At 35.9% G+C, this 14,867-nt stretch overlaps 1 protein-coding gene across 3 annotated transcripts in view; it reads right to left on the bottom strand.

Annotated features, from left to right (window-relative positions):
* SCAF11 (SR-related CTD associated factor 11) overlaps nt 1-14,867 on the bottom strand; it is a 70,376-nt gene that overhangs the window by 25,324 nt on the left and 30,185 nt on the right. For all 3 annotated transcript variants that reach the window (XM_054024915.1, XM_054024906.1, XM_054024900.1), the window contains exons 5-10: nt 12,590-12,667; nt 10,910-11,007; nt 9,225-9,289; nt 6,661-6,716; nt 1,937-2,034; nt 825-914 (exon numbers count right to left, since the gene is read on the bottom strand). In XM_054024915.1, the coding sequence (XP_053880890.1) occupies nt 825-914; nt 1,937-2,034; nt 6,661-6,716; nt 9,225-9,289; nt 10,910-11,007; nt 12,590-12,667 (485 nt within the window). The remainder of the gene's footprint in view (nt 1-824; nt 915-1,936; nt 2,035-6,660; nt 6,717-9,224; nt 9,290-10,909; nt 11,008-12,589; nt 12,668-14,867) is intronic.

The following is a 14,867-nucleotide window of genomic DNA, read 5'->3' on the forward strand; positions in this document are numbered from 1 at the left end:
ATCTACAGAAAGACACTAAACTTACAAATGCAATTGAAGGAAATTTTGGAGGGATTTGACAGATGAGCTGATGGCATTATTGGCACAGTCTCAGTGAAATCTGGCTTGATCTAATTAAGAAATGGAATCACACAAGAACAAAACTGAGGAACTATTCAAAGCAGCTTTCCATTACACCCGATCTCAAATTTAAAAGGTCATAGGCTGAGACTATGAAAAAGAAAAATAAACGGAACTAGTATGTGCTTTGTGTTTCATTTGCTAAAACCGTCAAGGTCCATCCATTCTCCCCATTTTTTATCCACCATTGGATGAAAAATGTGGATTTTTTCCCTCCCCAGGTTGAAGAAAGTAACAACCAACCATGGGAGAGGGTAAGACTAACTGGTTTAAAGTTGAAGCTTAAGTCTTGAGATTTAGTAGTCTGCATTTAAATCAGAAGAATATTCTAAAAATAGGTAACATGCACATATTGAACAAACACTGATAATCCCTGAATCATGCTAAATTAAATTAGACCCACATGTATGAAAAATGGCACATGTAGGCTCACAGATCAGTGCACAGTGAGGTTATCACACTGATACACATGAAAAGCAAGTACCAGGATGTACAATAAAAAGTCTCAATTTACATAAAAGTAGCAACTAACAAGCTGTGAAAAATGTAGAAAATTATGATCTGAAAACAGATTTTGGTTTTATGTTTATGGTATTAGAGCTAAAAAACAACTGAATAATGTGATTCCAAACCTGAGTTTCCATTTAAACTTTTATCCACTTAAAACCACTGAACATTTTGGATAGGAAACATTTTTTCTTTACCTTTGAACTCTAACTAACATGGAGGATGACGACAATTCCAGTTCTCGTCTCTTCTGTCTGATCGCTGTATGGATTTCTGTAAGTTCTGTACTGAAAGATAAATTTCAGAACTTTTTAAAAAAAGTTTGCATTATGCCAGTCTTGGATATTATGCATGTCAGTAACTGATACAAGCAAATGTATTAGAAGTAAATTATTCCTAAATTAGTTTAAGAATATTTCTAAACATTTTAAGTTTCAAGATTTATTCATGAACTCCTCTAGAGAAGAGTTTCAGCATTCATCAATCCTCTAGAAGTCTCCCAAATATACAGCCTGAGGAAAAGGTCTGTGATGAGATTAAAGAGTGAAGAAACTTGGTTACCCTGACATTTAGTATTGGTAGTGTATATGGGACAAGTGAGGAGGAACTGCATTTCTTAAGTTATACAGTACTAAATATGATATATAATTTCCCCGTTTTATTATCCAACTAGTGTTCAAGGTTTTCATTATTTTTCTCTTTCTTTAGACATTTTGTATGCATCATGAGTTCCCAAAACTCTCCCTTATCATGACCACCCACCTGAACAACCCTAAAATATCTCATACTTTATTGACTTAAAAAATACTGGGCCATTTAGCAAAAGCTGGTTCAGGGAGATGGAAAAGTATTCCTCTCTATGCCAAGTAAGATCAAAAACAGAAGATTCTCTCTGTTGCATGAGCAACCTAATTTTTTTTTTTTTTTTTTAAAAAACTCTGCCCCTGCCCTGAATAGTGTTCTCTCATTATTCTGAAAGTCAACTAATAATGGTCTTATCTAATTCAGCAAAGCCATCAAGCAAGTGCTTAAAGTTAAGCATGTGGTTAAATCCTATTCAAGCCAGTAAGACTTAAGCATGCACTCACATGCTTTGGTGAATAGGGATGGATTGCTGAACTGAGGTCTCTATTTCCAATATCAGATTTTAAAGGAAAAATGCAGGCTTTTGTTTAGCAAAGAGCGTAAGACAATTACATGCATTTGGGGGTAATAAAATATAAATGAAAGCATCACTTAACTGTCATTACTGCATCTACAATGCTAAAACTTACATGGTAATTTGGGTAAAGCGTTAGCAAATACTCACCAGTCATTTCTATAGCTGGAGAAGGATTCTCCAGTGGAAGGAGATCTACTGCAGAAATGATTTCTGAAGCACTCATTGGAGCAAGTCTGTCTTCTGGGCTACAAAAGAAAATTGTAAATGAAAGAGAGCCAGTACTAAATCTTCCACATCTTTAGTGCTTAATACATGACTGTCCATAGACTTTAAATTACATTGGCAAGATTTCCTTCAGATGCATATTACAGAAGCTTTATAGTTAAACCTGGATTGAGATATGTAGTTAATGCAGGACTAAAACTCTTATACTCAAATGTTTGAATTCAAATCTCCAAGTTTTATACATAAGCTTCTCATTGGCCAATTTAATTTTTCGTAGTCTAGCTCTGGTACAGGAAACATTTAAAAATTAGACCTTTTTGAATTTTTCCAGTCTCATGGTTTTTCCTAACTCCTCTAGCTAATGAGCCACAGTACCAACAAACAACTAAACCCACACGCAGGGACATCTTCAAAACGAGTTCAGAAAGACGACAGGTTTCAAACTTTGTGGGTTTTAAAAAAGCTTAAGTTATGTATCATCACATTCATCATGTTTGCTAGAAAAAGTCAATGCACAAATCAAATTCAGCTAATTCCTTCCTCCAATGTGGTCAGCCTGCCTGGAGTCACCAGATCTACCTAGCACAGAAACCCTAAAGAGGCAGGTGGGCAGCAAGAAGGACTATAGGTAGGTAGGGACAGATGGGGTCTGTGGGGCATACAGAATTGTGCACATCTGCAGTGGGGCAGGGGAGAAGAGGCTTTATAAAGGGGCAGGAGAAGCAACAGCTTTCAGAGCTGTCTGGGACCCCCAGCAAACCAGGCAACAGCACCATGGACAGGAGCATACAAGGAAGGAAGCAGAGAGGGGAATGGATTTTGCAAGGGATGGGGGAAGAATAGGTGTCTATGTTCCTGAGAAGAAGTGTTTTTATGTTTGGGGAGAACAGGACACAGGGGGTGAGTTGAGGATGAGACTTTTCAGAGAAGCCTAGAGTTGGGGAGAGTCAGTGATTTTGTTGGAAATGCAGTAAGCTCAGGCACAAAGACACTAAATTCCTCTGAATTGCATCTGAATGCAAGTATCAGAGGGGTAGCCGTGTTAGTCTGAATCTGTAAAAAGCAACAGGGGGTCCTGTGGCACCTTTAAGACTAACAGAAGTATTGGGAGCATAAGCTTTCGTGGGTAAGAACCTCACTTCTTCAGATGCAAGATGCATCTGAAGAAGTGAGGTTCTTACCCACGAAAGCTTATGCTCCCAATACTTCTGTTAGTCTTAAAGGTGCCACAGGACCCCCTGTTGCCTTTTATCTGAATGCAAAAAACTAACTCCAACCTCATGTTTCCCCACGGACAACCACCACGTACGCTTATTAATTGCTCATATCACCACAGAAAACGTTACACTGTTGAGGTTGTTTTGTATTCGAGTACAATCTAGAGGAATGTTGTGCATTCATTGTGTTGCTGAGCAAGTTAGAAGCGTCAAGAACCATCTTGTGGAGGTGCAGAGTCTGTCAGTGAGTGCATAATATCATGTGTGGTGTTACAGCATCTTCAATCAGGTTGCCAAAATTGGAGATGTCCTTGCTCTTCAGTGATTGCGATAATGAGTTTGGCACATAAGCAGCCTGAACTTAAATTCTATGAAGTTTTTGGATGGTGGGATAACTAAATCCACTAAGGTCCTTGGTACATACTTCGTTTTCCTATTGTCCATAAATTGCCTATTGCATTTTTGGTGCTAGATAATAAATATCACCAGTACATAAAAAAATTAAATTTATTGTAACTGTAGCAGTTTGCTTTTGCAATTGTGAATTTTTGTTTTTAAATTCAGGGAGACATGATACAAATCAGCAATTGATTGCAGAGTTCATAGGTAAGTTCATGCTACAGTACATGAACATAAAAATGTATATTATACTAGCAAATATTTCTCACAACTTTAGTAAAAATGAACCATAAAAGTTTATCCACAATTGCTTACAAGAAAGGGTCTCAGTAATAACCGCAACAGGAGGCAGATTTCGGAGTTCTTATTCCTATGAATAACCCAACAATGCAGGAGTCTCAACAGCCCACTATTGCAGTTTATAAAATGCACACCAGATTAAAAATTTAACAATCAATAGGGCTGTCAAGCGATTAAAAAATTAATTGCGCTATTAAATATTAATAGAATATCATTTAAATATTTTTGATGTTTTCTATATTTTCAAATATATTTATTTCAGTTACAACACATAATACAAAGTGTTCAGAGCTCACTTCATATTTACTTTTGGATTACAAATATTTGCACTGTTAAAAAGAAACAAACAAAATAGTATTTCAATTCACCTCCTACAAGTACTGTAAAGCAATCTCTTTATCATGAAAATTGAACTTACAAATGTAGAATTATATAAAAAGAATAACTGCATTCAAAAATGAAATATAAAACTTTAGAGCCTACTTCTTGTTCAGCCAATCACTCAGACAAGTTTGTTTACATTTGCAGGAGATAATGCTGCCCACTTCTTGTTTACAATGTCATCTGAAAGTGTGAACAGGCGTTCGCATGGCACTGTTGTAGCCGATATCACAAGATATTTACGTGCCAGATGCGCTAAACATTCATATGTCCCTTCATGCTTCAACCACCATTCCATTACAGTGCAAATATTTGTAATAAAAAATAATATAAAGTGAGCACTATACACTTTGTATTCTGTGCTGTAATTGAAATCAATTTTTTTTTGAGTTAATCGTGTGAGTTAACTGTAATTAACTGACAGCCCTAATAATCAATATTCCCTTCTTGCCGGGACAAAGAGTAAAGATTTCATGTTCCAAACATTCTGAAAACTACAAAGTGACGCTGCTGTTCACTTGAGAACAATGCAAAAACAGATTATGTGTTTGAAGGAAAACTAAATGTTTTGTTTCAATTTCAAGTATTTAATTTTTTTTTTTTTAAATAAGAGGAAAATTCAAAAATAGGTGACTACACTCCTTATCTCCTTGTGCTCTGAACTGAGAGTAGAAGGGGTGTGTGGATTGGCTGCCTCTCCTCTACTGCAAATCATGAGTCAAGAATCTGAAGCAGAGGGGAAGGAGGGCAGGTAGTGCAATACAGACATGGACCACACATCTCAAAGAACTCCAGTTACCATACAAGGTAAGAACCTCTTTCTTCAACTCCCTATGTGTATTCCACTGTGCGTAACTGAGACAGTACTCACTGAGGAGGAAGGTGTGATGACCTGTGCAGTATTGATGTCTGAAGGACTGTCAAACCAAAGGATGCATTTGCTATGGAAACTTGCACTACGACAATGTCTTGTGAAGGTATAGCTAGAATCACTAGTCTCAATGCCTTGCCATCCTATCACTCTTTCCATATAGTTAAATATCCTTGAAAACTAGCTATATTTAAAGTAAATAGGTGCTGTATATAAACAACAAATACTTTTGTTTTGGATAATTCTGAACTCTGTATCTCTTCCACTGATATTAAAAGGAGTCTTTTTTCCATTGATTTCTGCTGCAGAAAGACTGGGTACCTTATGTATGTGGCATATTGCCTTCTATTAAGAAGTATTCATCCACCCCAGAGCCAGATTAAGGGACTGATCTGACATCAAAGGCCTTTTCCCCCGACTTCAGATGCTTCTAAGTGCGTGAATGATAACTTCGTATCTACTTGGGAATGAGACCCCAACAAACAGATCAAAAGATCTGGCTTGTGGGGGATATCACAGGAAGAGAAAGCCTGAAATTACTTTTGGGCTCCAAGAGGTAAAGGCCCAACACAAGAAACAATGATCCAGAAAACAAATATCCTCAAGGCCCACCAGACGCCAGGTATGTGGATCTTACACCAGGAAAACTGGGGCCATGGAACCTAAACTATGCATGATACAGATACATTTAAAAATGTAACTGTCTAATGTAACTAACAGCAAATAAAGAATTCTTAGGCAAAATCCAAGAAAAACTCTGGGCACAGAGTGAAGGTCTCTATGATCACAGCTAGCTATGAAAAGAAAGAAACTGGCTGGAGACTTCATGGCTTCTTGTAACCTTGGCTCTGAACCTTTGGTGTAACATTAAATTATACAAAGAAAGCAAAAGAACTGGAAGATGCTAATTGGTTATCCTCAGATAATCCCATAAAAATGGAGTTTTTCTAAATTTGAATGTTCATTTGCATAGCAAATTACTTGGTTAATTACACCTGCTGATTCAGGCATTCCTCTCTGTGTGACTTCTATATTTTAATTTCTTTGCCTAAGAGCTTGTGGCTGATGCCTCAAGTTGGTGAGAAGATAAAGTTCCAAACTATTTTTCTTTAGAGAAGAACTTTCTTTGAGCACTCCAGCTGCCACAATCTGAGACATGGAACTATATTGCAACTCACTTTTAAGTAATTGCAGGGTACCCTTGTGACATTTTAGTATAAGTGAACAAAATGTACCAATACAAAACTGTCTTGCAGGTAGACTGTCAAAGGAAAAAAGTTTATAACCAGTATTATTAAAAAAAAAAAAAAAAAAAAAAAGCAAGTGATTTAAGTAACTACAGATATGCAGTATTTTAGACAAAACAGACAAATTAACTTTCAAAATAGTTTACAATATAAAAAAAAAAAAAAAAACTTGAGACTTTCACTTCCTAGTTAGTTTCAACCAAGGTATTTCCTCCAGTTATTTGAACAAACCTTGTTTATCTTCACAGATGCAGTTTCCTTATTTCTTTCATCATCTGAAATACCACCTGTACAAAAATTAAGAGGACACACTTTGGTCTCAATTTTAACACATTTTGCTCTTTTTTAATTATACATTTAAGAGCATTAATGCAACAGCAATATTGTATGCACTGCCAAGTGAGACTCTCTCCAAATACTTTTTTTATAGTTACCGGCAAGAGCCAAGAAGTAATTTATGGAGAATAACCAGTAAAAACTGGTTGGGAATTGCTTTGAGAGGAACTTGCTACTAGTGCATATAAGAATGGAAAATGAAATACTGAGTAGTCCATTAATGTATATAGCTCATAACATACACATACAATTTCATCGAGAGAGAGAGAGAGGCTGATCAAACTATGTTTATGTTGTGATATATACTTTTCCACAAAGAATTTCTCAGCAGTCAATTGGAGAGATGCTAATAGAACTAAATTTATGCATTCCAGATTACCAAAGTTATTGAGTTTTTATTTAGAAACTAAATAGATTATTAAAGCAATTCTTAAACTTGTTCATAGACCAATTGCTTATAGACCACAGAGATCAAGCTAGTCAAAGTAATAGCTCTCCTTATTTCCAACCACTAAACTACCTTAATGGACAGTGAAAAATACAACACCACTTTCCTAATATGATGGTAATAGAAATAATAAAATAAAATAAATACATAGCAATGGCTATACCTGCCACCAGGATGATATGCAATAATGAATGGGAGGAGAGGTGATACAAAATTGGGAATAAGAGAGAAAGGGATCCATGACATAATATTTCTTCCATTTAGTTACGGCCAACACTATGAAAGGATATGTGAACTCATGGATTATTGAAAAAAGTGACAATATTGTCAAGATACAAGGCTAATTTCACAAAATGTCCTTGCATACAATTTCCATTAATTGCACTTGGAGTTCTGAGGTTCTGAAGAGCCACAAAAATGATTCAAAGGCTGGAGAAAATTCCTTACAATGAGAGGCTTACATAGATCAATGTGTTTAGTTTATCAAAAAGAAAACAGAGCCGATTTGCTCAGTGTATACTTCCATGGGGAGAAATTACCAGGTACTAAAGGGCTCTTTAATCTAGTGGAGAAAGGCATAACAAGCACCAGTGCTGGAAGCGGAAGCCAGCCAAATTCTAACAGGAAATAAGGCACACATTTTTAACAGTGAGCATGATTAAACACTGGAACAAACTGCTAAAGGAAGTAATGGATTCTACAACTCTTGATGTCTTCTAATCAAGACAGGATGCCTTTTTGGAAGGTATGTTTTTAATTAAACAAGTTACTGGGCTCAGTACAAGATAAATGGGTGAAATTTAATGGCCTGTGATATACAGAAGATGATTTAAGTTTGAAGGCTTTATGGACCTTCTGCTTGAAGTTCTATGAAGGTCCATAAAGCCTTCATTTCACCACCAGATAAAGAGAATGTTTTCCAATCACTTCAACAGACAATCTAAGGGTATGTCTTCACTGCAATAAAAGACCCATGGCACAGCTGCGGCTGGCCCGGGTCAGCTGACTTGGGCTTGTGGGACTACAAACTGCGGGTTAGATGCTTGGGCTTGGACTGGATCCTGGGCTCTGAGACCTCCCCCCTTCAGGGACTCGGAGCCCAGACTCCAGCCTACGCCTGAACATCTGACCTGCAGTTTGTAGTCCCACAACCCGAGGCCCATGAGCCTGAGTCAATTAACCTGGGCTCTGAAAGGTTTTTTTTTTTTTTTTTTTTGCAATGTAGATGTACTGTAACAGATTAACTTCAATATCCCAAGCCAACTTTAACTCTATTTTATTAATAGCTATAAATAGTATCAACAAAGAAAATGTCATCTTGCAATTTTGTCTCTACATTATATCAGATTTAAATGGCTACTGTCAAGTAAAGGAAACTTTTTAAAATAACTGTTGTAGCACCTTAGATTAATAATTTTTTAAAATCACTTTAATACTGTTTACTTTCTAAGCTATCTGATAATGGCTTTTTCCCAAGCAGGTTACTGTTTCAAAGGTTTGGCTGAATTTTGTGAACTAAACAGAGTGATGCTGGTACTATTAACTAGAGAAAGGTTCTCTGAAAACGTTCCCCCAAAATACTGCTAAAGCAACTCAGTACTGAACTGCTATAACCTAGCTGTGGGCTTCCTCTTAGCAGAGACTGCCAATGTGTTGAATTCTGATAAACTGTGCAGTGGTTCCATGATGCAGAACACCACCTGGTAGGCTGAAACCAAATCCATTTCATTTGTGATATATGCCAGTTTCATTATGATTAAAACGAAAGCTGTCATATTAACTTTGCATGGTAAAGTGTATATATGCTTCTACCATAAACATAAATTTTCCCTTTTCATCCAAATTCTGAGCAATAGAAAGATGGGTTCCATTTGTAAATGTAAGTGATACAAAACTGATAGAATCTTAAAAGAATTATGAAAACGAAGGAAAGAAAGTAATCACAGAATAGGAGGATGAGATCCAGGTGGTTCTAACAGTAACAACAAGAGAAAGAAAAATATCAACTTACTGTAGTTCTTCAAATCTTTACAGAGTTTTTCTATTAATGGTCCTTTGTCAGCACGTGCATCCCTTCTGTAATATTAATGAAGAGTTATTTGCAATAGCACCTATGGTTTCTGCTGCACTAGACACACACCATCACTGCCCTAAACAGCTTTAAAACCTTGGTAAGTTTAAAGCACTTGGATTGCTAAGGATCAGACTGCAGGATCAGAGCCAAGATTTGCAACTTCACATCATCTGCAATGCAAAATTTTGCATTAACTGTCCCTGTTTCTCTGCAATTGTGAAACGAATTGCTTGAATCAAAACTCTCACTATATTATCAATTCCCAAATCAATCTGAAAACCATTGAGAAACAATGTAATGGGTATACAGACTATTTTATTTGTTACCATTTTTCAAAGACCACCAAGTGAAGATCTTGCATGTTTTTATTTTCAGCAAAACCTTTGCAGTTAATCTTTTAATAGTTTTAGAAATTTACAATTTAAAAAGGGAGTTTAAAATTTTATTCAGGAAAATACATCAACACTGGTTTACAAATAAACTAGTTTATTTTAAGAATCCAGTATACAGCTCTTGGTGAATTTGCTTACTATATTTTGGCACATAAAACTTCGTAATTTTTAGATTTGCATGCTTGCATATAGGAGAAACAGCTGCTAATTGCTTTCTGAGCTACTGTAAGTTCTGGAATCATAACTCAGTTGAAATAAGAAGCAACAAAGTATCATTGTGGCTCCTTCACTGTTCTATTCATAGATTAATTTATAATCAGTTTATTTTACTGTTGAATAAGCTCATGCAGACATGGAAGTAACAACCATAAACAGAGTTAAGTAAAGCGCCAAACCACCAAACTGGTGCTTATGTCAATGGTGTAGAGGCTCTAAAATATACCAAAGATTTAATAGGACACTAGCATCCCTTCCTCCATATGGATCAGTAAAAACAAATGACTTTTTTTAAAGCAATGCCATATGCACCAGTTTTATCCATGATCAGGTTTCTTTCAATGTATAAACAGACAACTTATGTTCATCTGACTGTATTGCCAGAGATCCCATTAGCAAAGTAATGGAGCTTCCATTTTGGTGGCAATTGCTTTTCCCCCATAAGGGGCCATATCCATTATACATTTAAAGTTAATATTTTCAAAGCAGTGTAGGTGAGTTAGCCATACATCCCCTCCATTAAAATTAATGAAAGATGTGTTAAATCCCCAGCCTGGTTTGAAAATATCAACCTATGATTTTTCAAATGTGCAAATTCATAAGTTCTCTTACAAGTCATTTCATAGGTTGTATTAAAAGGAGAATCATGAAAATATTTTCATTTCACTTTAATCTACCCATATTTCTTTAGTGCCTTGATAAAGTTACTTAGAAAAGGCATACATGCATGCAGTTAGTTGCCTTTTTGAAGAACCTCCCAGCCCAGGTTTCAATGGTTAACAGCAAATGTTGACTCTTAACCCTTTATCCAATATTTACTACAATCAAGCAGACACGACATCAGTGTCGAATTTATATACCACTTACGGGAGAATGGGACATTTGGAACTCCATATCTAAACTTATTAAAATTGGAAAAGATGCTCAAAACTATCTCCAATCTGTAAATTTGACAACGATATTTATATTTGGGATTCAGATATTACCACATATTACATTTAGAGCATCACCAACCTCATAAAGATTTTTGTATTCATGTGGTAATATTTTTCTTTATTGCAGCAGCAGTTTTCTTTTTCTCCCTTCTCCCTTAGTTGAATCTTCTCCTGAACCTGCAATAAAAAAATAAAGTCAGTCTTGGAACTAGAGCACACAGTATAATGCATAAAAAATATTATTTGAAAACTGAAGCATGAGGACTTATTTATTCCTATTACAAGCTATACCAGGAAAGTATGAAACTTCCTTCCTTAAGAGATAGCTATTTGGATCCCAAAACGTACAGGTCCTGTCAGGTATTTTTACAAATCTTAATTTGATATATAAGGACTTATTGGCCTTATCAATCATGCATTTAAATTCTGCAAGATCTAAGTGGTTACATAATTATCAACATTCAGATTTTCATAGCAAGTAATTCCATTACTATCCACCCAACTTTGTTAAAAAACAGCATTATGTACTACTTCCCAACCAGGAAGAGCATCCGAAGAAGTGGGCTGTAGTCCACGAAAGCTTATGCTCTAATAAATTTGTTAGTCTCTAAGGTGCCACAAGTACTCCTGTTCTTTTAGCGGATACAGACTAACACGGCTGCTACTCTGAATACTGTAACTATGGCTCTTTGAGATGTGAAACAGACATGTAATACACTTAGGTGTGTGCACACCCAGCGCACCAGAACCAGAGATTGTGCCCTTATTTCCTTTGCACCAAACCCCCATATAAGGCATCTCTGAGGCGGAGGCAATGGAGTGTGGGTAGTGGAATACATGTCTACATCACATCTTGTAGAAGCAGTTACAGTAAATAACCATTTCTTCTCCTTTGAGTAGATGCAGATGTGTATTCCACTTAGGTGACCTGCAAGCAGTACCCCTCTTCCAGGAGGTGGGACTAAGTCTATTGAAGTAGTACCGCCTTTCCTAAATTTGTGTCTACTCTGGAAGATGCGGCAATAGCATAATGGTCTGTAAACGTACGTATGGACAACCACATTACTGCCCTGCAAATGTCCAATATGGAACTGTCATTGAGGAATTTTATTGACATTGCTTACGCTCTTATCAAATGAGCTTGTATTTGCTGAAGAAAACTTTATATTTTTTTTGCTATCTGAAAAACTACCACTCTCTGAAAAACCCTATCTGTGTGTGCTCCACCACAATAGCTGTATACAGCGGAGCCTTTCACAGTCAGTCAATAAACAAACATCTGGTTGCGGCAAAGTGTCTTGATACTGGAGATTAATTTCAATTTTTACTGGTGACTGTATAGAACAGCAAAACCTGCACATACAAGAAGCACTTTTTCTGAGCAAGGCTAATTTACTTGCAAATTTATGCAAGGTTAGCTTATAACAACACAAGTATTTTCTTTAAGTAAAGGTAAGATGCAAGGAAAATGCCTATTTTGGGGGATACAAGGAGGGTGTCAAACGATCCATATGAGATCCAAACACAAGTAGAGCGTTGTGACTCTATATCACTGTAAAAGTTTGCTAAGAAAAAAAAAAAAAAAAAGAAGAACAACTTTTGTTCAAAAACAATTTAAATGTTATCAAATATTAAATATAGTTGGTAAAAATGCAGCGTATTTAATTAGTGAGTCCTAGTAATTTATGAACAACAGGCTTCAGCATGGCCCACAAGTTCCTACAACTGAAATGTATTTGAAAAAGAACTTTGGACTTACCTTTATATGGTATTTTAATGCACCAAGCTGATATACTGTTTGAAAAGGTTTGCGATCAATCGGACATGAAGCCATAATCTGAAAGAAGATTTTTCATCTATTATGATTTACTCTAAACTAGAAAAAAAATCTCAATTTTCTAGATTTTTAATTCATTTAATTATCCTGGGCTTCTTAGCAGAAATTTCTCACCCTCTACTAGCTGCTCAGCTACTGATAGCCTCTACGGGAAAAAGAAAAATAGTCCTGCCGTAGAGGATTGGCTCGGCTCCAATAAATATGGGAAGTTGTTATTGAAAAATTAACACACTAACTACGTATCCAGAAAAATAGACAGAGGGCAAATGGATACTTTGATATTTGGTTATCTTTTATTCAGTACTCAGAAAAAGTACATTCACCTGTAAAATAACCCAGCACACTTGTTTATTTTTAAAAAATAAAAATAATATTTGATAAACATGCCTATTCTGTTCAATGCCCAGAGATTTCACTCAATTTAATAAGTTCAATAGAAACATGTCTTAGGCGTAAGGAGGCTCACTCTGTAATATGGTAACACTTTGTTAAAGAAAGATCTGATGGCTATATTCTTATATGATGTGTGTCTAAACAAAAGCTCACTGACACACTAATTATTGTGTGCAGTGTAGTTGTAGCCATGTTGATCCCAGAATATTGGCGAGGCAAGGCGAGTAAGGTAATATTTTTTTATTCGACCAACTTCTGTTGGTGAGAGACAAGCTTTCGAGCCACACCTGAAGAAGAGCTCTGTGTGGCTCGAAAGCTTGTCTCTCTCACCAACAGAAGTTGGATAAATAAAGGATACTACCTCACCTACCTTGTTCCTCTAATACTGATTATTTTGTTTCTGATATTTACATGGCAAGGATATGTAAACCTGTTAAGAGTCCCTAAACAAAGTACAAAAACAAAAAGTAATTTGCTTGAAACATGCAATGTTATAACTTGCTCATATTAACTGATATGCATTTATTACCCTAGTAAGATTTAACCAACCGTCATAAAAGCTGTCATGTACAGACTCAATTTCATCCAATCATTGAACTTTTCTATAAAGGACAAAACTGCCATATGTGAAACAGAATGTACCAAAATATCTAGATTTTTTTTTCTTCACAGATGTGGGGTATCAAGGACACTGAATAAAAAATACTGTTTCTGAAAAAAGTTTATCAACTTCAACTCAGGATCAGCACCTTGCTTAATATCACAACACTTAGACATATTTATACTGAAAACAACAATATGTTTATTACCAATGATTCAAGAGATAGTGAATAAGGATAATGGAAAGAAAAGGTTATATTTACAACAAAAATCATAACATTTCTAGAGATTAAACTTAAATATTAGGTTAACCTGTCTAATGAAGTTAACCTCACTCATAGCCTTTTGAAGCATCTTCAAACCAAAACTGTCCATGATCCCATTTTCATGAGTGTAAAGGCACTGCACTTTTACTTCCTAGGTACAGGATGATGGGACGTCTTTTTTGTTCCTAAAATATGCTCCAGTGAACCTTTAAAGGGTATCAAGATAAGGTTCTCTTCCCCTGTTGTATTTCTATACCCGTTCGTTCCTTTCGGAAATTCTTACAATCCTTCATCTGCATTTAGCTTTGATGGTTGACCAACTGTGAATGAGATAAAACTTTATTTACCTGTCTCTGTTAAAATGTAAATTAACATCTTTGGTCTGAAAGGAAACCTGCTTCTCCACCTCTGCTGTGATACAGAACATATTTTCAGCAGACATACATAACTCCTTAAATAGCATCTGTACATACATTTCACAACAATGACCAATGTGACCCTGGCTTTCATTTAAGCCTACATATATTCTGGTTCCCCAGAGAAAATTGTATCTACCAGAATCAGAATATTCTTGTAATCCCCTTGGCCAGCTGGCATTCAGGGTTTCTTGGGTCATAGCATATATATGAAAAGTTCACAGAACTCAATTTTTCTATAATGTGTGACCATGGATATAACAGTTTATGTTCATATAGTGCCTTTCATGCCAAAAAGATCCCACAGCTCTTTACAAACACTGTACAAGAGTTCCTTTGCCCACTACTAAAAGATAGCCACCTCTGCAGTGGAACTCATCAGCTTTTTTATGGTGCATAGCATTATCATGATAATTTAGTATAGGAAATGAAGTTCATAACTAACTGAAATGTAAATGTAATTAACTGTAATGCTGTTCTCTTGCTGCAGAGAGAAAATGGTTCCTACCACTCTTAGGCATTAGT

Source organism: Malaclemys terrapin, chromosome 1 (genome assembly GCF_027887155.1).
Source record: "Malaclemys terrapin pileata isolate rMalTer1 chromosome 1, rMalTer1.hap1, whole genome shotgun sequence".
Lineage (NCBI taxonomy): Eukaryota > Metazoa > Chordata > Testudines > Emydidae > Malaclemys > Malaclemys terrapin.